The 27,275-nt window shown below is 39.6% G+C and overlaps 1 protein-coding gene across 3 annotated transcripts in view; it reads right to left on the reverse strand.

Annotated features, from left to right (window-relative positions):
• LOC139468148 (protein N-terminal asparagine amidohydrolase-like) overlaps positions 1–27,275 on the reverse strand; it is a 638,951-nt gene that overhangs the window by 548,146 nt on the left and 63,530 nt on the right. For all 3 annotated transcript variants that reach the window (XM_071249923.1, XM_071249922.1, XM_071249924.1), the window contains one exon: positions 3,733–3,834. In XM_071249923.1, the coding sequence (XP_071106024.1) occupies positions 3,733–3,816 (84 nt within the window). In that variant the 5' untranslated portion in view covers positions 3,817–3,834. The remainder of the gene's footprint in view (positions 1–3,732; positions 3,835–27,275) is intronic.

Below are 27,275 nucleotides of genomic sequence, written 5' to 3' on the forward strand. Positions count from 1 at the left end.
GACTGTCGGATGGATCATCCACTCCGTGGGAGACGGTCCTCGACAGGGCGTCGGCTATCACATTCTTGGCCCCCGGGATGTGACGGGCGCGTACGCCCATGTCCAAGTCGTCGACAAGGGCTAAGAACCTGAATGTCCGGTCCAGAAAGGCCGCCGACCAAGTCGTTCCCTGTTTGTTGACGCAGTGGACGACAATGGAGTTGTTCGACTGTATCATCAGCCGTTTCCGACGGAGTCGAAGTTTCCAAAACTCGACCGCCCGAATCACTGCTTCCATCTCGAGGCAGTTGATGTGGAGGACCTTTTCTACTTGCGACCACAGCCCGGCCACTTGGTCGTCCCCGAAGTGCGCTCCCCAGCCTTCCAATGACGCGTCTACGAATAGGTGTAGTATGAACGGAGGCTCGCTCATAAAGACGCCTTCGCAAACGTTCGACGGCTGGAGCCACCACTCCAGATGACAACGTAGCTGCGCCGGAAGTGGAACCAGGAGATTGGGAAACTCCAGGTGGGGGTACAGCAATCTCTGCAGCGGACGAAGTTGAAGACGACCTCGGCGAGTCAGGTCTTGGGCCGATGTCAACAGAGCGAGGACTTCCTGCCATGTGTGCACCGACGCCGGGGCATGTAGAAGTCTCGGAATGCTGCTGACAATCTTGTCCCAACGGTCTTGAGGTACCATGACCAGATTGACTCCCGTCTGGAAGCGTATCCCAATGTACTGTAGATCCTGAGTTGGTACCAAGTCCGACTTTTGAAGGTTGACGATCCACCCGAGGTACCGTAGTAGACTCAGGGTGGTCGCCAACTCTTCTTGAAGGGCTTCTGTGAATTGGTGAGCTTGGAGCCCGTCGTCTAGGTAGAAGGCGACCCTGATCGCCTGCCGATGGAGCCATTCTACGACCGTCTTCATGATCCGTGTGAAAATGCACGGGGCTGTAGAAATTCCAAACGGGAGGGCCGCCCACTGGTAATGAATACCTTGGTATTCGAATCGGAGGTACTTCTGGAACTTGGAAGCTATTGATACATGTAGATACGCGTCCTGAAGGTCTATCGAGACGAGGAAGTCGTTCGGTAATATCATCCGACGCAGAGAGCTGAGGGATATCATGGTGAATGTGTCGGGTTGTTGGAGGTATGTTGCGTTGAACTTTTTGAGATTGAAAATAAGCCGCATCTTTGTGGAGTTTTTCTTGGGTACTAGAAAGATGGGCGAGTAGTACCCCGGCGATGGTGCCGATGTCCCTAGGCGAAGTACCTCACTTCCTCCCCTGCTGGCACTTTCCCCCTCTGGGATACTTGGAAAAGGAGACCTGGCGACCTTTCCTGTCGGAATCTCTCTTGCGGGACGGCTGTCCAAGCACGTCCCTACGAAAGGCCCGTTGCACATTCTCGTTTCGGTAACTTCGTCTTGGGGCGTTCGAAACCGGTGGCCGTCTGGACAGGTTGTGTGAAGCCGAAATGATGATGTCACGCTCGGCTTCCCTGGAGTACTTGTCCAGAACGTCGTCGGTACGACCGTCAAACAACTGTTGCGATGACCACGGGGCCCGTAGGAATGACCTGCCATGACGATCAGGTAGGTCAGTGCAGTCGATGTAACCATGGTGACGTGCCGTAGTAATCTGGCCCGATACATATCGGGACTGGGCGAGGACGTCCGAGATCCACCGTTGCATACAGGTGAGGACCGATGGCACCGTCCTGCCGTCCTCGTCCTGGGTTCTTTCTCCTCAAAGTACACTGAGAGGGCCTCGATCGCTGTCGACAGCATAGCAAGCGGTTGTAGCTGGTGACGAACAGCAGTGTCCATGGATTCCAAATGCCTGTCTTCTACTAGAATCTTGGAGGGCGCTGGTTTCTTGAAGAGTAGCCCCCAATCCAAATCCCTAGTCATGGGTGACGAAAACGGCATGCCATAGATCGGGTAACGAGATCGACCAGGCGGCTTGCAGAAGCTCTGTCGTCGTCTTGTGATAACTCAGGTAGAAAGTTAGATAGCCAAGCAAACAACTCAATGTCTTTGGGAGGCCTAGGAGGGCTGTCGTCACAATCAATAGTCGACGTCGATTGTGGAGGCGTAGATGAAGGAGCCGGTGTACTAGTTGACGGGCCATGGACCCCCGACGTAGTCGAATCCTTCTTGGTCGACGCCGTCGAGGCGAGGACCGCCGCCGTGATCTGGGCTATCAAAGCCGGGTCGATATGAAAGTGAGACAAGGTCGTCATTCTGTCACTATCTTCACTACGACGCTGAACTCCCAAAAACTCCCCGCGAGAAGGTCGCAGGTCCCCGTGGGGACGAGGGCTACGATCTCTAACTGTAGAAGTACTACGATCCCCATCGTAGTTATCGTCCGAATCGTACCTACGACGACCACAATGGCGATGAACGTGTACTGTCTCTCGACGAGGCACTCGACCTGTCGTCCCGACTTAATCGGGAACAACTTCTGTGTCCACTGTCGTCCCGCACGACGTCTCTATCGTCGTTGGAAGTACGAGATACGGACCGACTGGGGACCGTAGTCCCCTCATGGCCTTCGTCACCACCCTGTCCCGTCGTAACAGGGGAGGTTGAGTGACGCTCTCGATCAACCGATTGACGAAGATCAGTCGTGCGGGTAGTATCATCAGCAGGCGAACGGTCACGTGACTTGTCGAAAACAGAAGTTGACTGAGGCGGGTCTTTATCAACTGATTTCTTAGGTGTGGCCGACTCGCCACCCCCAGGGCCTGATGTGGAGGGTGCAGAGTCCAAGGATCCAACCGATGTCCTTCTCTGCTTGTAGCGCTGGTCAGCGGCCCGCTTCGCAAACGCACGAAGATACAAGTTAAAGTTTATTGAAGACAAGTTCTCACATTCTTTACAACGTTTATCCCACGAACACGTTGAAAACCCGTCCTTAATGATACAGGAAGGACAATACTTGTGAGGGTCTCCTTCAGACAGTTTTCGTTGACACGAGGCACAAATGCCTGACATATTGCCATGTGTAGAATCACTGTCAAACAGCGAAACACACGTTGAACACAACAATGGATTACCAAGGATTACATTCCAAGAGTCTACAGGTAAGACATATTATCATTATAACTTTATTAGAAGTGTAGAAAAGCGATAAGTACTAGTAGAATACAAACTAGCAGTCTACCACGAAAGACTTTCTCGAGCGACCAGCTCAGAGGCGTGCTGAGAGATTTGTGACATGTCATAGGGAGGTGCGTGCGCAACAGGACGGAAACAAGTTTAATGTTTACATTCCAGCTTCTGGCTTCCTCTTAAACGTGCGACTAGACGTGAGGGTATGAGAGATACCCATTTGTACGACTGAAAACAGACTAAAACATAATTAATATCACGAGTGTAAATAGCACAAACTGTAGGCACGTCGCTTCTCGGGCATCGTTTGACCCTGGAAGTAAATCTGACAAATCCACAAAGCATGCCCCGCCTTCTGATTGGATCAAACTCACGCATGCGCTAGTTTTGATTGACAGACTGGATCGGTCTATTGTGAGTTTGAATCCTAGGTTAATCCTGTCAGATTATGAGTCAGTACATACATGCCCATGTAATATAGGTCTAAGATCTGCATCACTCAGAACTTTCCTCCTGCAATAACCTGAAATACTGTGATATGTATCTATATGCAAGATAAAAAAAAAGACATCTGTCTGTAGGCTATAGTGAATGCCAACAACTTAAGAAATTCAGTGATTCCTTACCTTTAGGATGCAGAATTTGTTTAAGAAAGCTTGTACACTAGTAACATCTTCTTCCACCAACTGTTCACCAACAAGAAGAGGCATGATTTGATGTTTTTCACTCTACAATGGAGAGATAGAGATTCTTAACATTTGACCAAATTTGGCTCTGTTACTTAGCCTGAATTATGAAGAAATAATGGCAGCTATGTTTGAAGTTGGATTGGAATTGTCTGTGCAAATGTAAGACACACCATAGCTTGGGTCATACATACAAAGATTCAGCTCCATCATGTCCTTAAGGCCTTGTTGTTAGAGAAAAGATGTTGCTGTTGCATTAAGAAAAGTAGTATGTGAGGATTACATTGATCAAATATCAAGATATGCCAAAATACATATTTTATATTATTTTCTGTACCACATATTTTCGTAATCACACCTGCACAAATGATGCATAAAAAAATCACTGACTTTACGGTGAGTTAATGTGGGGTTAAGGTCACAATCAAGACTATCAAATTGTGACCTGAATGCATGTGTTTGTGTGTGTCTTGCTGCTTGTATTTGGCCGTGACTAATGCTTGTTTTATAGTGCTAGCCCATTGAGGCACCAAGCTGGCACAGTATACTACACTCTGAGCTGACCAGTCCTTGTTTTATCCCATTATTCTCCCATAACAGGGCTTGATCTTCAATCGCCAGCAGTGGTTTATTCGCAGTGGTTTATTTTTTGTCACACAATCTGATTGGCTGGCTGAGAGTGAAGAGTTGTGTCATCGCGTTTTGATTGGCTGGCTAAAAATAATTAACGCACTATTTTCGGATTGGGGATACCTGAGGTCGTCTAGTACAGGAAATCCCCAGCTGGCAAAACATTACCGTAGTGACTATGTTTTCCATCTCCGCGAAAGTTGGTGAATGAGAGAAAATTTGTGGGGGAACAAGGGGGGTGATATGTGGAGATATATCAGAGAATTTCGGCTTCCCAATGTACCAGATTCAGTTGCAGAATGAGAAGACGGTAACCGAAGCGAGATACCGCATCGATATTACAGGACCAGGTGAGCAACTCCGGTAAATTCTTTACCGGGCGTTTTCAAGGCTAATAACAAAGCTAATGAAACAGTTAATTAATTCATGTAAAAATACTGATGAAATAGTGAAACAAACCATATTGTTTGGTATTTTTTTTAAAAATAACTATCAACCACATAAGAAATGTCATGTTATAACGAAGTGTTGATCTAGAGCCGATCGATCAAATACATATTACAAAGTTATATTAAAATAATCAAGACTTAAATTCATATTTTAAGAAAATAAACACTCAGATAATTTGGATCTAAAGCAATACTCAATTTTAATGCAGGAAACGATCAATATTTGCCGGACGGACCGTACATCTCACAACCAAGATGTTTTGCAACCACAGCAGATGTTTCCCCTTTCAACGGTTGGAGTTTATCCAGATCACTATAATTAATGTATTTTGGCCCATAATTATTTGGTGTTTTTTAAACATGAAGACTTCAATTATTTAAACATACTATCTCAGGACAATTAAGAAACTCATTATGAAAAAACAACATTACCCCGTTTAAACTTGAATGTATTAAGTCATACCTAAATCTATATAAACTCAAGAAAGTAATATATGTATTTATATTTTTTCTGAACTATTTTGATTTCTTGTAAGGAGCAGACAACATGATGAAGATAAAGATGGTTGGCACCAATCAACCTTGTCAGGTATTTTTTTCAATAACAATATTTTTTTTCAACAATGATGTACATTAATGCATCTTAAAATATATTTTGTATTTTAGATAGGATGAAATTATCTCAAAATTAATTTCATATTATTAGTTTTAGGTAGAAACTCAATATCACAGTTAATTATTTTCAGAATTAACAGACAATACAGAGCATTAAGACATGTAGAATTATGTTTGTCTCAAGTATATTCTTTAAACCAAAGATTTTTTATTTACCATGTTTTCTGAAGAAAAAAACACTTCTTTAATAATGCAATAGTTATATTATCATAGCAGATAAAGATCCCCAATATGCAGAGTTAGCTTAATTTTAATGATAATTATTTAGGATTTCTTGGGATGATAAACTGGACATATGACAAAATAAGAAAAGTATTTTTATTTATTATTCTCCCATTACAAGGTTTACAGTGGTTTATTTTTTTCACATAATCTAATTGGCTGCCTGGGAGTGGAAAGCTGTGTCGCTATTTTAATCAGAAACCTTAAATTGTTTTAATGTGTAAATTTTCATGGTAAGTGAAGAAAAACTCAAATTTATGGGTGATGAAGAAATGACCAACAAGAGGTCCTCTTAAAAACATTTTACCATAAACCTCATTTCTTTCCATTAGCAATGTCTAATTTTAATTTTAATACTTTTTACAAAGAAAATCACATATGAACAGGTCACTAAGATACATATTTATAATTATGTCTTGTTTTCATCAAGATAAAAAGAAGAAAATGATAATTTTAAATTACCTATTATCAGTAAGTCTCAACTTCTAATCTGATAAAATAACAAAAGAATAAAGTTTGGAGGTAACTGTTGCAGTAAAATAATGTAAAATTACAAGGGTATTAAAATGCAAATATTTGTAGAACTACTGAAATGATAATTTATTGTTTACATATATCCTATGTATTTATGTTTCACACACAATAAATTATTGTGCTTGTCAAATTCACATTGTTTCTTGTCATTCACAAATATGGGGAAATTAGATGACTCATTTAGTAACATTTTTGGTGTCATGATGTTAGATATTATGTTCAAAAGAAAAACTGTCCATTGAATAAGTTTTTTTATATATTTTTAATAAAAACACATGTGCTTACCATGTTCAAGAACAAAAAAACAACAACAAAAAGACATGAAATAATCATCATTTTACATATTAAATTATTCACTGTAAAATAAGTTTTAAAGAGGAAAATTCGTCCAAAAATATTACAATCCATTGATGGATTTGAGAAGATTTAATCAGCTGATCAGTTGCCTGAGTTGGTATTTATAGAATCTTGCCTGATCAGTCCTGCTGACAGTTCCTTGGGCCCTTGTTGTTCGTTAACAATATTTCACAATATTTAAGACAATATTTAATTTCCTCTTAATTGGGTTAATAACATTTGTTTCTAGCGAACAGATAAACGAAAAACATACATACACTTAAAAGGTTGGCCTATTTAGAGTTGCGCATTGAGAATGATAGTCACGGCGAGACGACTGCAAATAAAGTTATGGGCCGAGTTATCCAAAATCATTAACAAATATCAAATCACATTAAAAATTCTCAAAACATTACTCCCATCAGCTTTTAATAGTTAACAAAAAACATAACATGAATGCTAACAAGTGGCTTGCCTGTCACGAAAAACTCGTGTGAGTTGTCTTCACTAGATCCCTTTTACCTGTTTATGGTGCAGTTGTCTCACTGAGCATATTCGAAAACAAGGCTGGGGGAATCCCAAGCGGTTACTAAAAACAGGAAAACTTCAACTACGAGCTCGACTTTTTATGGCGTATTGTAATGGGTTAAAAAGGATTAACCACTGTGTTCGGTTGTTACCGAAAAATCTACACATGAGTGAGATTTCGGTAACAACCGAACACAGTGGTTAATCCTCTACATATACTGTTTGCCAGGCAGGGTTAACAACAAATACCATCTTTTAATTTATTTGGTATGACGTGGCTCTGGATCGAACAATAGACCTTTCCACTCTCCAGGCAGATGCTCTCTCTTTCAACTAGATAACTTCAAGAGCTCAACTTACCCATACATATTCGAGTCATCGAGCATACAAAACTGTGGTTGATATTATGAGCATCCCATGCCATTGAGACACTATCACAGAAAATTACCTTGAATTGCCACCTAAAAAATCTGTAGTTCTAACCTATTCCAATTCAAATTATATCATATAATGAAAATAATATCATGAAAAGCATGTGTATCCAATCTAATTCTAAGTAGAAAAAAACAACAGCACATGTGTTGAGTCCAACTACAAACTTCAAATATACCAAATTTATACACACAATTGCGTTCTCGTTCTGTTGCCAACATCAATGAATACTGTTTGTAACCAATAGTTCTGTGTTCACCTCCTACAGTTATCTTGGGTAGCCTCAATCCTGCTGTGTTTTCAGCTGAACTTTAGGAGGCTGTGTGATAGTCTATGACCTATTACAGTCTAGATTGGAGCTGCAACTATCTTCAATAACAGAGGCTGGAAAGTAAGTTGGCCGATGCAGTGATGCAGTCACTGTGCCAATGTCTTCCGAAGAAAACATCTCTTCTGTCTTAGAAGGATTCTTTCCTCATAATCTTGGCATTTGCTGTTCATCTCTTCATGAGATTCACTGCTTTGTGGCTTCTCCTGAGGACGATCAAAACAGGGACAAATCTGAGGCTCCGGATATGTCTCCACTCCAATTTAAGACAAGAATGTGTTTTTACTCATAAAAACAGATGTCTCCCCCCTTTTTTTGACAAATTAGTTCCAACTTGTTTGCAAATCCGAAAAACATAATAGCAAAAAAATACTAGTACAGATTCTGATAATGCATTAATGAAGCAGCATTTCACTTGATGCCATGTTGACTCTTTAAGGCAATTATTAAGACGATTTGAACTTCTATTTGCTTGTTTGTTAGTTGTTTAACACTGCACTCAACAATGTTCCAATTATATGATGATGGTCTGTAAATAATCAAGTCTGGACCAGACAATCCAGTGATTGACATCATGAGCATCAATCCATGTAATTGGGATACGATGACATGCATCAACCAAGTCAGCAAGTCTGACCACCCGATCATGTTAGTTGCCTCTTACGACAAGCATAGTCTCCTTTCACAACAAGCATGGGTTGCTGAAGACCTATTCTACCCTGGATCTTCACAGGTCGATTGAACTTGTAACATCAATTTGGATGTTAGATTAAATTACACAAGTAGATGTACCCATAATGCTTAATCAACAGCTATATGCTTTGTAGAAAGACTCCTAAGAATTTCCAAACTGTTTTCATGGAAACACAAGAAATTTAAAAAACATAAAAAATAACAAATATGAAAAATCAATAGCTGAGTATGTGGTCATTGCACATGTTCAGTTTCAAGCAAAAATCAAAACAATAGTTATTATTGTTAATAATTCTAAGAATACTACCTCTATTACATCATTGCCATAAATCCTGCAATCACACTTTAAATGCTCAGATTTTCAACAGAAGTCCTCTTCACTGTCAAAACATAATTAGTTGTTCCCCTATTAGTAGTGATGGCACACAGCTTTCTTGTGTGCAAAGGCAGGAAAAACCTCACTTTTTTGCAAACATCATTCCACTAGACAACAGATGATTGATGAGGTGGGAGGGAGTACTTCTGATGTAATAGAAATAGTATTCTTAGAATTTTTTACAATGATAACTATTTCTTTTTATATAATTCTAACGAATCCTCTATTATGTCAACAAGTACTTCTGATTGTGATGTCACTTCCGGTATTTCGACATTTTCCGCCCTGACTTCACTTCCTGTTTTATGACATCCGGTTATGACATTACTTATGGTCACTCACAGACCATGACATCTGACTACACCAGAACTAACTAATCCAACACTCAGTAATCAAATAATAAGAAGGTTATGCCTACCTTCTGAAGCTGCTGATGTCAGCTCCAGTCACCCCCCTCTTTTTCCTAGGTGGGAAAACTATTGGCTGATGAGTGATTGAGTTACCACAATATGACCTAAGTTGTGAATTGCTTCAATGTCTGGCTGAACATGATGCAAGAAAAAGTCAATGAAGTGTAATGAGAGCTACACTAAGTTAAAGTTACCATTCACGTAGAGGAGACATTGGTCTATGTCTAGTAGTACAGCACGGTTTGGCTTGGCCTTTGATTGACGTGCGAAAGGTCCAAGAGGTAGAGCCTCGAGGTTACCCTTTAGCATGTCAATGAAAGGCTGAGCCAAACTGTGCTGTAACTAGACCAATGGCGAGTCGAGTGTGAGGTAACTGACTTGTAGCACTGATAGCGAGCACTGATAGCGAGCAGTGATGGAAATAGCACAAAAGTTATATCATATTCACTTTGGTGATGTAAAACGGAAAATGTGAAGACTGACAATCAACTGACATATTTCTTCAACTGTGTTTTCAATAGGTTAGTTACAATTTTGACATTGTGAAATTGTTTATTTCCTGCAGAAAAAGACTTGAACATTAACATTATACTGAGAACTTAAATATAGCTCCTTGACAATGTGATTTCAAAGTTTCATAATGGGTGTGTAATGCACAGAATCTTGACAACTGTTTCAGTTTGACCGCTGACTTTAAGACAATAGAAAATTAGCTATTTTCCGAACGTTTACTTTTATTATTTGAAATCTGGACTACCTTGATCATTATTTGTTTTAATGAGAACTTGTTCATTTACTTGACAAGAATAAACACTTGATTTCTCAATTCCTCTTGTCTTTTTTTTACAATGTTCAACTTGTTACTTAAATTCCATAACATTGTTGCACGTTTTGCAAGCATGAATCAAGCAGAACCAGCCGGAATGAAGAATTTTTAAAATTCGTGCCACATGTGCTGTTGTTTTTTTCTACTTAGAATTAGATTGGATACACATGCTTTTCATGATATTATTTTCATTATATGATATAATTTGAATTGGAATAGGTTAGAACTACAGATTTTTTAGGTGGCAATTCAAGGTAATTTTCTGTGATAGTGTCTCAATGGCATGGAGACAAATTGCTCAGCTTAAAGATATGCAGCAAATTGCAGGAGGAAAAGGAGACACATAGGCTGGAAAGAGGCAGCGGGAGATCCTCAAGCATAACTACAACAACCCAGGAGAAGCCATGCCATGGCAGAACAGGATGATTGATGGATAAGAAACTAAAATGATGATGACATATGACATATGTTGGTTGGTTGGTTTGTTGTTTTACGCCGCACTCAGCAATATTCCAGCTATATGACGGCGGTCTGTAAATAATCGAGTCTGGACCAGACAATCCAGTGATTAATATCGTGAGCATCGATCCACGCAATTGGGACCAATGACATGCATCAACCAAGTCAGTGAGCCTGACCACCAGATCCCGTTAGTTGCCTTTTACGACAAGCATAGTCGCCTTTTACGGCAAGCATGGGTTGCTGAAGACCTATTCTACCCCGGATCTTCACGGGTCATGACATATGTACAATGGATTTGTTGTTGTGCCAATAAATTGTTATCATTAATAAAAGTAATAATTGCTTTTTGTTTCTTATTTAATTATGACACAAAAATATAAGTGTGTTATTATTATAACATATTCAGTTTTAAAAGGGAGAGAAATAAAATAAGTGTTACATTTGTTCTCAAAGTATCTGTTAACCAATAAAGTTCCAGAGTCATTAAAATTGTATAAGTTATTCTAACTGTATTCCTACAAACATATTACAGTTTCAATTCAATTCAATTCAATGCAGACTGAGGTTCCAGCGTTCAAGCGGCAATCAAAAGATTCTGACGGCATTCGAAGTGCATTCCAGCTGAATTCTTTTAATCATGTTAATATCAAAATAGATTCCGGCAGCAATTGAAAGGCATTCAAGGTGCATTTTGGCTCATTCAAGGCTCATTCAGGACATTCTGGCAGGATTTGAAGTGACTTGGCGTTTCGATTCTCCCTCGAATGCAATCAGAATATTTTTTTAATGCTATTGGAATGCCGTAAGAATATTTAGAATGCAGTCAGAGTGCAGTTAGAATACACTTCGAATGCCATTCAATATTTCTCCACTTCGAATGCACCTCGAATGTTTTGAGCATGAGCAAAACATTGAGGCCGCCCGGCCACAAGAAAAGGCCCGAATATTTGGAATGCATTCAGAATGCATTCAGAAGTTTTCGAATGCACTTCGAATATCCAGGCATAAACTAAGAATTTTCATTCCGACGGCATTCCAGCTCATTCTGCCTCCAGTGTGACTAGAGTTTTACAGTGTGGTCTGTTTATTTCATTGATTAACTTTGCCACGTAATCTATCGCCATTTTATTATGGAGCTATCTGAAGACAAAGACAGGAAACTTGATAATATTCTACAACAGTTATCTACATCTCGAGAAGAAGTTGACAGGTCTGTTGAAGACAAACTTGTTAATTTACAAGATAACGTGGCTCAAACAGCGGCAGAAATTCAGAAACTCAAAACTGAAAAAGATTTCATATAGAAATGAGAAGGGCACCAGCTTCAGTATGATTTCAATTCAGAGACCCTTGAAAATCTGGTGAAACAAATGAAATTTGCTATTTCTTTCTCAAAATTGGACTGTTCGCAAGATCTACTTTGCACGGAGGTCTCACGCATTGAGAGTAGAAATAAGCTGATTAAGCTAGCCAACATAAGATGATGGTTGAGAGACTCTTTGCCAATATGATTGTCATGATATTGCTGATGATTCTGGCGATGATCAGCGTATTTCCAGAGCTATCAAGAAAATGGACAAAAAGAAGTCAAAATCGTCAAGATATGCCCCAAACAAATTTTCAAAACCAACAGCGACTGTTACGCATGCTACGGTTGGGGGCGGGGCTTATCCAGCCGGACAATCTCAAGGAGGTCGTTTTCGCATGAGACTTAGAAATGGCACATGTTTTGCGTGCGGAGAACTCAGCCACTGGAGACAAGATTGCCCGCATGTAAACTTTACATTTTTATGTATATTATCATAACCAAATGAAATACCAAATGGGAACCTTTATTAGGTAATCTGAGTGGTGCTACCACTAATTATACCTCTAATAAATTCATTGACTCAATTTGTGATTGATGTGATTATAAGTGGATACAAGATACCTTTTTACTCTACTCCGACACATATGGAATTACAAAACAACATGTCGGCGATGCGGCATTCTGATTTTGTTCGTGAAGCTATTATATTCTTGTGCGGAAAAATTTAGTGGAGGAATGTGAGGAGAGGCCTCGTGTTGTTAATCCGTTGTTGGTGTCTATTTCATCTTGTGGAAAGAAAGAAAAAATTAATTCATGATTTGTCTGTGGTGAACAAACATGTGTTTAAACTTTCAGTCAAATATGAAGACTGGAAAACCGCTCTTATGTATATCAAAACTGGTGATTGGTTAGTTAATACGATATACATTTCGCGTACCATCATATTGAAATGCATACTCCTCATACAAATTTTCTCGGCTTTTCATAGGTTTGGCCATGGGGCAGCAGGTATTACAAGTTTGTGGTTTTACCATTTGGTTTGTCATCTGCTCCCTATGTCCTTTACAAAGGTAACCGGACAATTGGTAAAATGGTGGCGTTACATCGTTTACAAGAACGTGATGTTTCTTGATGATGGAATTATTGTTGAAAATTGCATGTCAAGTTGTGCAGTTGTATCAGATTGGTTTAAAGATGACCTCATAAGTTCTGGATTTGTACCTAAAGTTGAAAAGTCTTTATGGACACCTTCACAAAGTTTGGAATGGCTAGAATTTCATGTGGACACTTTACATTTTACTTTAACGATAACGGAAAAGAAGTTAGAGAAGCTTTCTATTTGCATCACATCTTAGTCCGAAACAGAAGGTCTGTTTATGTTGATGATGTATCTTCACTTGTTGGTCAAATTATTGCTATGAAACCAGTTACTGGTTCAGTTAGTCAACTATTGACAAGGTCACTCAGTATAGATTGTCTGACGGCGAACTCGTGGAATGACTTGATTGTCAGCTCACAGCAAGGAACAGTTAGTGTTCTGGCGGGACAATATTCAACATTTCAAGACAAGATCGTTGTGTTAAGGCAGTTCCCCTACCAGGGTTGTTTATAAATAGCGATGCAAGTGGTGTAGGTTATGGTGGCTACTGTGTTCAGTTTGGTGGAAGGTTGTCACATGGCCAGTGGTGCAAAAGCGAAATGAATCGAAGTTCAACATGGCGGGAGTTGAAGGCTGTATCTATGGTACTGACAAGTTTTCAGTCTTTCAACTGAGTCAAGTGGTTTACGGATAATACCAATGTATGTGCTATTATTAAAAAGGGTAGCATGAAGACACACTTACAAAATCTTGCATTAATTATCTGGGGGTTGTGTTTGAGATCCTGGGGACCACATTCATTAGATTGTTTTGCTTCTTACGTCAACAAGAAGATCAATCGTTTCGATTCTAGGTACTGGAACCCTAATTCCAATGAATGTGGATACTTTTACATCAGACTGGAGTAATGAGGTAAACTGGCTAGTACCACCAGTGTATCTGGTGTCTCGTGTGTTGTGCCATATGCACAAATACAGAGTGAAGGGTATGTTGGTTGCAAGTCAGTGGTACTCGGCAAGTTTCTGGCCTTTGTTATGCAAACAAGGTACATTTCTCAAAGAAGTAAGAGACTTTGTTTATTTGCCATCTTGCAAAGAAGCTTATGTTCCCAGTCGTATTGGGGGAGGTCAATTTGGTGAAACAGATTTAAAATTTTCCATGTTAGCGATGAAAATCGATTTCAGTGATTGAAATGCTTTCTTCTGTTTCAGATATGGTAGACAGTGTATATCATGATGTTATATCTACCCCCCAAAAAAGTTTAAAACTGAACATACAAGGTTTGAGCATATTATTAAATGAGGCTAGATCAACCACTACAGGGAGATCACACAACATAGGATTCATGAGATTTTCTGATTCCCATGGTTTGCAGACTTTATTGCCAATTGCTCCTATGCACTGCTCACTTTATTTGTTATCTTTAATACAAAGTTGTGAAAGTATTTCTCCTCTCAATACAACTTTTGAAAGCATTCGATATGCTCATGTTCTTGTCGGGTTACACAGTCCCACAGACAATACACTGGTAAGAAATGTATTGGAGGCTGGTAAGCGGAGGTTAGCTAAACCAGTAAACAAAAAGGAACCGATAACAATATCGCAGCTTAATCTTATGGTATCGTCTCTAGAAAGTGAGAAATGTTTAAAAACATCAAAGTTGCTGCAATGATTTTAGTTGCTTCTGAAGGTTTTCTTCGATCAGTTGAATTATTGCACATTGCACTTCAGATATCATGTTTTGTGAATATGTCTAAATTTATTGAACAGTCCAAGACAGATGTGTACCGAGATGGTGAATAGGTAGTCATAGGTGTATACAATTCACTTCTTTGTCCTGTTATGCACTTGCAGCGTCATTAAAAGATGGCAGAGATTGCCGAGGATTCTCAGGAATATGTGTTCAGAGCACTAAGTCCTGTTAATGGCAAATATGTTCTGAGGAAAGAAAACAAGCCACTGACTTATACAAGACTCTGTAAAATATTTCGTATAAAGACACAGGCGCTGGAAGAGCGAGAACGCCAAAGATGGTATATCAAAGACAGTGTTAAAGCCAGATTAAGTGTGTACAAATCATTGGGTTTGTAATATGTTGTTTTCCTGTAATCCCTTTCTTTGTTTCTCATGCAGAGTAAATGCCTCGACGAGTGCCACAAGGGAAGCTGAACTGAACTTTATTCAAACTCAGGCCGCTATCAGCGGTATCAGAGGAACAAAATTATTTCAACAACATAATACATATACATATAAATATAGAATATATACAAAAACATGTTGGCCGAGCAAGCATGCATATTTATATAGATTTACTATGGTAGCAATATATGTGCAATTCAAAAAGAGGGAGAGTTACTTGATAGGTTTAAACAATGGCATGATGATTTTATAGAATTTTGACAGTTTTCTCAATGTTCCTAGTCATGAATTATTGAAAATATAATTCATTTTATGCATATTGGGTTTAATGTAGTAGAATCTGTGTAAAAAATGTTTTCTTTCGTATAATAAACAAATAATGGAATTCATCACCTATGTCAGATAATTTCAGTTAAAGGTATTTTTCTCCATCTCCCAGTTTCAATAAGTAGATTATGATTACAAGATCTAAACTTAAGTAAGACTCGCAAAGCATTTTCCTGCAGTACGTTTAAATAATATTCAAAATTTAGGCAATCGTTTTTGATGATACTATACATTGTGCCTTTTGAAGAATTATCCCTTGCACTGGTCCAACACTGTAGGTTAATGTCATTTATTTTATCATGGACTAGATGTTTTAGGTATGAGAGATTTTTGAAACTTTGTGAAAACCAAATGTAGCTAAGTACAAGTTCATCAAAAGTTTGTTTGATATATGTAATCCATTCATGTTTACATTTTCCAAATAGGTCGTCATTAAATAACAACTTATATACAAGAAATGTTTTTTTCAGATTAAAAACGATGTTTTATTGGTCTGTTTTCAGTCGTACAAATGGTATCTCTCATACCCTCACGTCTAGTCGCACGTTTAAGAGGAAGCCAGAAGCTGGAATGTAAACATTAAACTTGTTTCCGTCCGGATACGCACGCACCTCCCTATGACATGTCACAAATCTCGAAGAATAAACCATCAAGCAGGACTGGACTGGATTACTTCCCTGTGGGGATGGCTGGGTGGGAACGTACGACTGAAAACATACCAATAAAACATCGTTTTTAATCTGAAAAACCCATAATTTAATCTGTTTTCAGTCGTACAAATGGGTAGAATTCGACGGAACATTGGAAGGAGGGTCGGGAAAGTAATCAGGCAGTGACCTCTTCCACGTCGAATGTACCAAGTTCCTCACCCCTGTAGTGACAATGGAACATTCGACCAGATGCACAGACGAGACAAGTTGTTTATCACGAACGCAAAGCATGGTTAATGCTCTTCGACACATAACTAATTATCGATGCGACAGGACAACTGCATGCGTCAGTTTAAACTGCGATCGAAGTGTGGTCGACGATAGTTTAGTTACAGAGCAACTCGCAGTATTCAAGGTAACTAAAATAGCATGTTTAATGCTCTTCGACTCACAACTAATTATCAATGCGACAGGACAACTGCACACGTCAGTTGAACTGCGATCGAAGTGTGGTCGGCGTATAATTTAGTTACAGGACAACTCGCCGAAGTCAAGGTAACTAAAATAGCATGGTTAATGCTCTTCGACACACAACTAATTATCGATGCGACAGGACAACTGCACACGTCAGTTGAACCGCGATCGAAGTGAGGTCGGCGCATAATTTAGTTACAGAGCAACTCGCAGTATACAAGGTAACTAAAAAATACGAGCAGTACTATAAAGTATGGGAAGACGATGCATACACCGAAGAACCATAATAAAAAAGCAGAAGTACTGCACGCAACAAAAAAACATAAGAATGCGTACATTCACCAACAGCTTTTATTGTAACATGTTATATGGCACGAAGTGTTGAGCAAAAACTCCAAAGTGAATAAAACACAAATTCACTGTCTCTTCTGAGAGATCTGTTGTGCCACCACGAGTGGACCAAACTGTTTGAGTCCTTCAACATCTTCTGTTGAGATATCTCTGAGATAATGCGAAGCAAACACTGAAGTAGATCTCCAAAAGCAGCCCTCCATAATAGCTTGCAGCAAACAATTACTGTGGAGTGCTAATGTTGAAGCGATGGCTCGAACTTCGTGCGGATGAGAGGAGGTGGGAGGTGTGAGTCCTTGCGCCTCGTAAGCTCTGAGAATTACCGCTCTCAACCAGAAGGAGAGAGTATTACGTGTAATCACTTTCTTTGCATTGGTTGAGAGCGGTATGAACAGCCGTCGAAAATGATGTCGTTGCTGTTCAGAACGCTGCAGGTATATACGAAGCGCACGAACTGGGCACAGGGTGAGATCAGTGTGATCATAAGGGCCAATAATGGCAGACAAGGAAGGAATGGCCAGGAAGTTGATTTTTCGCTAAAAAATTCCATCTGAGACCAAGATGGACGTTGCCATGGTTACGCTGATCGAACGTAATCCGACCGACGTCAATGGCCTGTATTTCCGATACTCTCGCTAGGAAAGCCGTTTTCTGAGACCATAAGTCAAACGCGACCTGATCTAGAGGCTCGTAAGTCTGACTAGACAGGTTGCGCAGAACGACATCGAGGTCCCAGGCCGGCGGTCAGAATTTACGTGACTGATCTTCAACCATGAAGGCACGTACATTCTCGTTCTGTAACTTTGTTGGTACGACCGTCAAACAACTGTTGCGATGACCACGGGGCCCGGTACTGTGTCCTGCCATGACGATCAGGTAGTTCAGTGCAGTCGATGTAACCATGGCGATGTGCCGTAGTAATCTGGCCCGATATATATCGGGACTAGGCAAGGACATCCGAGAGGCCGTCGTCACAATCCATAGTCGACGTCGATTGTGGAGGCGTAGATGAAGGAGCTGGTGTACTGGTTGACGGTCCATGGACCCCCGACACAGTCAAATCCTTCTTGGTCGACGCCGTCGAGGCGAGGACCACCGCCGTGATCACGGCTATCAAAGCCGGGTCAATATTATCTTCAATACGACGCTGAACTCCCAGAAACTCCCTGCGAGAACGTCGCACGTCCATGTAGGGACGAGGGCTAGGATCTCTAACTGTAGCAGTACTACGATCCCCATCGTAGTTATCGTCCGAATTGGACTCCCGACGACCATGAAGGCGATGAACGCCCTCGTGTCGTGTACTGTCTCTCAACGAGGCACTCGACCTGTCGTCCCAACTTGAACGGGAACGACTTCTGTGTCCACTGTCGTCCCGCACGACGTCCCCGTCGTCGTTGGTGATACGGACCGACTGGGGACCGTAGTCCCCTCATGGTCCTCGTCACCACCCGGTCCCGTCGTAACAGGGGAGGCTGAGTGACTTTCTCGATCAACCGATTGACGAAGATCAGTCATGCGGGTAGTATCATCAGCAGGCGAACAGTCACATGTCTTGTCGCAAACAGAAGTTGACTTTATCAACCGATTTCTTAGGTGTGGCCAACTGAGGAGGGTGCAGAGTCCAAGGATCCAACCGATGACCTTCTCTGCTTGTAGCGCTGGTCAGCGGCCCGCTTCGCCAACGCACGGAGTTACAAGTTAAAGTTTATTGAAGACAAGTTCTCACATTCTTTACAACGTTTATCCCACGAACACGTTGAAAACCCGTCCTTAATGATGCAGGAAGGACAAAACTTGTGAGGGTCTCCTTCAGACAGTTTTCTTTGATACGAGGCACAAATGCCTGACATGTTGCCATGTGTAGAATCACTGTCAAACAGCGAAACACACGTTGAACACAAACAATGGATTACCAAGGATTACATTCCAAGAGTCTACAGGTAAGACATATTATCATTATAACTTTATTAGAAGTGTAGAAAAGCGATAAGTACTAGTAGAATACAAACTAGCAGTCTACCACGAAAGACTTTCTCGAGCGACCAGCTCAGAGGCGTGCTGAGAGATTTGTGACATGTCATAGGGAGGTGCGTGCGCAACAGGACGGAAACAAGTTTAATGTTTACATTCCAGCTTCTGGCTTCCTCTTAAACGTGCGACTAGACGTGAGGGTATGAGAGATACCCATTTGTACGACTGAAAACAGACTAAAACAGGATAATTTAGATGATTTCTCGGAAAGTAAATTTCCCAAAAAAGTTATCAATCTCACTTTGACGTTGTTTGATAGATGGAGTCTTCCAAGTTCCCCATGTACCATGAAATTTGGAGTACATTTTCTTAATGATAAAAGATATTTTAGGAAATGCAAATGTAAACTTTCTAGAGCTGAGGTGTTTTCAAATCCCCATACTTTGCATCCGTAGAGAAGAAGAACCATACTGTCAAAAAGGCGCAGTTGATATTTAAGTGACATATTTAACTTCCATCCTTGGCATAAAACATAGAACATGGCATTCTTTGCTTGTTCTATCAGCTTTTTCTTGGTTAAAGTGAATTTTGAATTTTTTTGAAAGATAACACGAAGGTAGTTCTAGGAATCAAATTTATCCAAAACATCATGACCAATTTTGAAATTATGTTTATAATCGGTTTTTGATCCACCAAATATTAATATTTTAGTTTTGGTAGTATTAACCTTATGTCTCCATTGTATACAATAATTATGAAATGAGTCTAACATATGCTTTAGATCATAAGCTTTTGTGGCCAATAGCACTGCATCATATGCGTACAGTAATACAAATAGTGTGACAATATTTTCGATTCGATAATAGAATTCATCTGGTTTCAATCGGACACCTTTACACAAATCCTGTACAAGAGATGCTTCAAGGTCATTTAATAATATTGCAAACAAGTCAGGCAACAGGTTTTCTCATTGTCTTACTCCAGATTTACATGAAAAGAAACCTGTTAAATTACCATTACAGGAAACACATGATTTGATATTCTGGTACATATTATAAATAATGTTAAAACAGTTTCCAGATATGTTATTTTGTATAAGTTTTTGCCAAAGTCCTGATCGCCAAACTGTGTCAAATGCTCTCTGAAAATCTACAAATGTACAAAATAATTTCTTTTTACTAGCTTTTTATAATTCCATGAGGTTATATAGAGCAAAGATGTGATCACTGATAGAATAACCCTTTCTGAAAAACCTGCCTGAGCTTCCGACAATATGGAGCTCGTTTCGATGAATGTTTGTTGCTAACGGTTATTTAAAACTGCTGTGAAAAGCTTACCAAAACAGCTTAGCAGGGTGATAGGTCTGATAGGTTCGGGGGTTTGTGGGTCACCTTTACCCTTAAAAATGGGTTTGATAACACCCACTAACCAATTTTCTGGAAATGTACCAGTATCAAGAACCATGCTAAAAGGTTTGATATAAATATCTATGAAGACATCAGTTGTGTTTTAAATATATTCGTTAATTTTATCATCAAGACCAGCAGCTTTGTTATTTTTTAAATTCTGCACACAGTTTATAATTTCACCTCTTGTTATAGCTGCTGTAAGTATTGTGCTTTCTTCCATGTTTACTTTACATAGATTATCAATATCAAAGTCGTCATCTGCCGAAACTTCATTTAAAGATTTAAAAAAGCTGAATAATGCTTCACTATCTGGTAGGTTTTCATCGACAGACTGCCTTTGCTTAAGAAGTTTCCAAAATGAACGAGGTTCATTTCTTTCAACATTACATAATTTGTCTTGAAGTTTTTTAAAATGCATATTTGAACATTTATGAATGCAGTTTTTATAACTTTTACTTGCATTAACTAGTCATTGTTTATTTTGGAATGTTTGACTACATTTGAAATATCTCTTGGCCACAAAGTATTTTCCACGGGTGATTAACATTGTTTACCAAACCAAATTTTAGAGAGCTTGTGGGATGTTGATTTTCTCAGACTCTTTTTAACAAATCCGAACACTTTGCCAGCAGTACGAAGAAGCACATTACTTATTTTGTCATTTACGTTTGTTATAACATCAATTGGATTACTATATCAGCACAAAGTAGCTCAGATTCAATGGATTGTATAAGCTCTTTGTTAATAGAGTCGACATATTCGGTAGCAAGCATCCTATTCCATTTTCTAAGGCGGGGGCTTGTGTCGTTCTCTGGTCTCAACGCTTGGGGTGAAACAAGCTTATCAAAGTTTTTTGTTAGTGTTACAGTGATAGGTGAGTGGATATCTGAGAACAATGGTTCAAAATCAAGGACCTCGAATTCTTCTATTGTTGGGAAGACATTAGTGCTCGCTACAGCATAATCAACCAAGCTTACTCCTTTACATGTAACTTTGCCAACTCCTTTGTTATGTCCACCTCGACCATTGACAATGTATATATTATTGTTTTAACATAAATCAGCTAGCTTATAACCATGTGAGGTTTGGCATCCCGACATCCTGACTTGACCTTTCATACAATACATTAGCATATTTTAGTCTTTCAACATCATTTATATAGTCAACAAAATCGTTGGGGAATATATCTTCGTTGATGGGGCTTGAGTTTATTGTAATAAAATCTGACAAAGTAAGTATCCTTGCATCGAAATCACCAAAGATAAAAATACTATTGTCGCAATCTACTGATAATTTACACGAGATTTCATTACGTAGTTTTGGAAATGTTTCATCAGAGTAATATCATGGAACTGTTCTGGATGAACAATACCTTCCAAATGGCATGCTGGTTTTCTTGGGGAATTAGTCAGCAAAGAGCTGGAGTCACAGGAGACTAATCACAATTTTATTTACAAGAACAATTAACAATTTACAATATACTTGGAAAAATAACTGAGGGTGCCACAGAGAGTCGGTACAACACTCTGGGCTGTGGGAGAGAGGTCTGCTTGGTAAGAGAGTCAAACCCCTTCTCTGTCCTAACAAGAGGTTACTGTATGTATTTAACAAAAATTACAATAATAAAATGGAATATGATTGGTTGATACAAGATGGGTTGTGCCCTATGCTAAATGAATGGCTAGACAGATGGGAATACTTATCCTGTTAATCCTGTTGGACTGGCACTAATCTTGTTGACATATTTACTGGATGCTTTGAAAGAGATTATGGTGACACTATAGGCGAGCTTGTATGGGGGCTAATCCTTAATGCCCTATAAACGAGCTTGTATGGAGGCTAATCCTTAATGAGTCTGCTAATAGTATGTTTAGGAGATGCGCTCCCATTACCTTAGGCTAGCATCTGTCTAAAAAGCTATAACTGAAACTACTGATATTTTATATGTGCATTTTACCTGATGACAGGTATTACTTGCTAAACTATTATATGAAATGATGTATAAATATTACACCATGATAACTCATAAAAGCACTTGATGTGGATCTAATTATTATAGGATAACTTAGTATAAATGTTACACCATGATAACTTCCCCTCTGTCTGAAAAAGTTTGGACCCCAAACGTGTGAAAATTAAAATAATTATGGCTAAGATGGACAATGTATTAAGTTAAACTGGTGGTATAGTAAATAACAACAAGTATTTGTCACAAAGTGACGAAATGTCCCCTGCCTGTATATACACCATAGTACCAAATATAAGAAGCAATCCAACGATTAGTTCTTGAGATATCGCGGCAACACCGTTTTCCAACTCCAAAAGCAGATTTGCCTGCTGTGACCTTGAAAATGGGGTCAAGGTCACCAAATCCGACTGGTGTCTGTATATACACCATAGTTCCAAATATGTAGACTATCCAGCGATTAGTTCTTGAGATATCGCGGCAACACCATTTTCCAACTCCAAAAGCAGATTTGCCTGCTGTGACCTTGAAAATGGGGTCAAGGTCACCAAAACCGACTTGTGTCTGCGGAGTCTGTATATACACCATAGTTCCAAATATGAAGAAATCCAGGGTTTAGTTCTTGAGATATCGCGGCAACAAACAGGTAGGCCGTACGGACGTACAGACGTACGTACGGACGGTCGTGAATACTATATCCCCTGCTTCGCGCTTTCGCGCGGCGGGGGACAATTATCATAGAGTCTCTTTGGCATTAGGAAACAAAATGAAAAAGTTCTTTCTGCTGTCATCAGGGAGTCTGGATGTGGAGCTGGCTTGTCTTGGCACTCTGTACTGGTGGTTTTATGGGTATTGTAGGAGGCCTTGAGTTCCACATCCTGGTTTGAGTTTTAGGATAGTTGGCTGTGTCCATTATCCGTTATAGAGGTTTTACATGGAAAACAAAGAAAAAGAGAGTTAGCATGTTCAAATAATATGTCATATATAAATAGTATCCATACTTCCTCAGTTTGTCTGGAATAACTAGAAAATATAAAAATATGATAATTATGATATAAAAATATCAGTACATTATTAAGTACACATGCATTACCAAATGGTGTCATGACCTGGAAGAATGTATAGGTGGCAAATTACAAAAGGGTATCATGGAAAAAATATCCTATTTTTAGATACTATCATTAGATGCATTATACATATATGTGCATTTGCATATAACAAGTGCAGTGACTAATTACACTAATAAGGTATACAATTAGTAAAGTGTTAGAACTCATGTATATCCTTTATAGAATTATTTGTTAGTTTTCGTAACTTTTTGGTTTGCCTTTTCTTTGTTTTGGTTAATCTCAGTTGTTAGGTTTGCTTTATTTCACTTTGGTTTGTTTCGCTTCGATTTTCATTCGTTTCAATTCGGTTCAATGCAATACGGTTCGGTTTCATTCGGTTTGCTATATAGTTTGATTTGCTTCAGTACGGTTTTGGTTCATTTCGATTTGCGATACGGTTTGATTCGCTTAGGTACAGTTTGGGTTCAATTCGCAGTATGGTTGCTTTGGTTGGGTTCATTTCGGTTCATTTCGATTCACGATACGGTTTGATTCATTTTGATATGGTTTGCTTTGGTATGGTTCGTTTCACTTCGCTTTTGAGATTGGTTGATCAGGTCAATGCTCAAAATCTGTTGTGATACAAATAACTCAGATGATCAGGCTGATGCCATTTGTTCCCAACTGGAGAAACTGGTGATCCAAAGTGAAAAGACTTGACAACAAATAAACATAACAAGATACAGCTAATAGCTGTTTTGTGTTTTTCACCGTTTATTAAGGAGATTTTGTATTTTGGTCAAGAATATTTTCATTTGGCATCTACAGGTATATATGGGGAGTTGATCCTGGTATGGTAGATGGGGCCTATGGTATGTGGTTGTAGCACGGTAGTAAAAGGTGTTGATGTTTACCAAGTCTTTATGTAGAAAAATAACCCTTTTGGATTTATAAATTGGTAGTTCATCTGGATCATATGGAGGGTTATCTTCTCCACAGGACCACTTAGAGATATCCTTCCAGCTATCATCAAGGTAGCGCTGTATGAGGTGGGGAGGAACATTTTCAAAATAGTGTGTTTGGTAATCATGATCATCTTTGTTGTTGGCATGTGAGGTCTTGACATAGCAGTCTCCTTGAATAATTTCAATGCCCATAACTCTCTTTATTAAATGACCCTCTACTTTTCGTAGGTGTTTTGGAACAAACCGATATGGTTTGACATCTAATTCTTTGCATGGTTTGGTGTTCCCTTGCTCGACATTCCCTGACATTGTATTCCCTGACAGAACATTGACTGATTTATTGTCTTGAGCTGATTCCTTTTGGTCGAAAAACTTATGATTCTTCAGTGGACGTTTTCATTGTTTTCCTGACATACTTCTTTTGAGGTGAAATTCTCTCCGAATGGAGTCTGGAATGCTGCTGCCATACTCCCATGTGTTTCCTCTTTCTGGATCCTTCCATTTCACTCTGTAGTAGATTTTTCCATTTGCTCTCTTTGAACTAACAATTGAGTGGATGTCCTCTGGATTGAAAACCTGAGGGATATCCTTGGTTTGATTACCTGATGCTGGATTCTGACTTGGAGGTTGTACCTGGCTGTCATCAAGTTGTTTTCTGGATTTTGGCTTGTGATGCTTACTATTCACTCCTCTTTTCCCTTTGTTTACCTTTTCATTTACCTTGGCACTAGGACCTGGTGTGGCATGATTTTCCTTCATAGTTGCCGTACTGGAACCTGCAGGTTTTGCTGTTGTATTGGGAGCAGGGTTTTTCTTCTTTGTTGGGGTCTTTTGCTTCGGACTCTTGTTGCTGGAAGTACCTGCCTTTGTTTTGGAATTGACCTTCTTACCTTTCTGTTGTGGAGGTGATTGATCAGTAGCCTGGTAAGTTGAACTTGTTGATGGGGAATTGTTGCTGTCAAGCTGAGTATCATTGACTGGTTCCTTATTGTCATCCATGACTCCTGAATCTATGTTACGTGTGTCATTGAGGTATGGTTATGGAGGATACTGTGGACGATCAGCAGGATCAAAATATGGCTTCAGACCGTTGGCATGGACCAGTGGTTTGTGTATTTTGTCGTCAGAACTTCGGTGTAGTTAGTAGGTATAATTTGGACCAGTATGGATGATATAATAGCTACCATACCACTTTTTGGTTAATTTGTTGGAAAGACCTTTTTTAACTTTTTGACAGTAAAGCCAAACTCTTTGACCTGGGGCGAATTCTGATTCTTTAGCCTTTCGATTATATTGTTCTGAATACACCTCCTTAGCCCGAGCAGTGTTTTCAGCTGCAATTTTTCTATTGATTTCGAGCTCCTCAAACAAATCCGAAAGGTAACTTTTGTTATTGTGGCCTAAATTTTCTTTTGGGATTAATGCTACATCTTGTGGAGCTCTCATTTCTCGGCCAAAAAGCATAACATATGGGGATTTTTGTGTTGATGAATTTGGGGCCATCCGATAGGCCATCATGATGCCAGGAATAAAACGGGGCCAATCATTTTGAGACTTGTTACAATAGGCTCTTAGTGATTGATTGATGTTAGAATTGAGCCTTTCTACACAGCTGTTTGTTTGAGGATGGTATTGGCTGGTATGGGTAAATTTAATTGCCAAAAGTTCACAAATTGCTTTGATAAGTTTCGACATGAAGTTCTGACCTCTGTCTGAAATTAAGGTCCTTGGAGCGCCATACCGACAAAATATTTCTCTGACGAGAACATCTGCTACTTCTTTGGCTTCTTGGGTCCGAAGTGGAAAGGCTTCACACCATCTGGATGATGCATCTGTGATGACCAAAATGTACTTGTACTTGTCTGGTGTTGTTGGCAGGGGACCGAGAATGTCAACGTGCCATCGGGTGAAGACCTCTTCTACAGGTAGTGGATGAAGTGGTGCCTTCTTGCCATGGTAGTGCCTCTTGGTCTGTTGACATACTTCACACGTCTGGACATAGGTAGCAATATCGCTGTACATTTTGGGCCAGTAGTACTTAGGTCTCATGGTGTTGTGCATCCTTTCTTTCACATGGTGGCAACTGCCAAACTCTGAGTCATGATAGGATTGCAGGACTTGATTTCTGAGAATTCTTGGGACTGCCAGCTGTTTAATGAATTTGTCTGCATGGCCTTTCTGTCTTTGTGGAACGAATCTGTATAGGATGCCTTCATCAATTTCAAAAGTATTGGCTTTGATAAGAATCTTTTGACGATCCTTTTCATTTTGTGGTAGGACATCATCCTCTTTGTAGTCAAAGATGTGGATGAAATCTGGACAAATCCTTTGTAGGTGACGTAAATTTGGATGTTCTTTTATACTTACTTCAACCAGTGTGTCTTGAGTAACATCACCATTTGTAACATGTAATGCTGCGACAACATTAACTGGTACTGACTGATAATCCTCTTCATATTCAAAGGTGACTGACCAATGTGTTGTCTGTGTGTCTGATTCTAAGTGATTGACAATAGGTGTGCAAATATCCTCAGTCTGACTTGTCTGTGTGACCTGTGTGGGTGAATGAGTGTTTGGCAATATTGTGGTACTGTTAGTTGATTTGCTTTGCTAAGTTGAAGTTACTGAAAAGACTGTTTTCTCAGCATCTTCTTCTGTCTGATCATTACAGTTAATATTTTCCTCATATTCCCTACGTGAGAGCATCGGCATTCCCATTGGCTTTGCCGCTGCGGTGAACAATGTCAAAAGTGTAGGTAGAAAGTTCCAAAGACCATCGTCCTAACCTACCTGTGGCATCCTTGATGGATTTTTTTACTAAAAACAAAACCTATGCTCATATCACTGGCATCAGTTGTGAGAAGAAATTC

The sequence above is a fragment of the Haliotis cracherodii genome, unplaced genomic scaffold, assembly GCF_022045235.1.
Source record: "Haliotis cracherodii isolate W230 unplaced genomic scaffold, xgHalCrac1.p SCAF_2, whole genome shotgun sequence".
Taxonomy (NCBI): Eukaryota; Metazoa; Mollusca; class Gastropoda; order Lepetellida; family Haliotidae; genus Haliotis; species Haliotis cracherodii.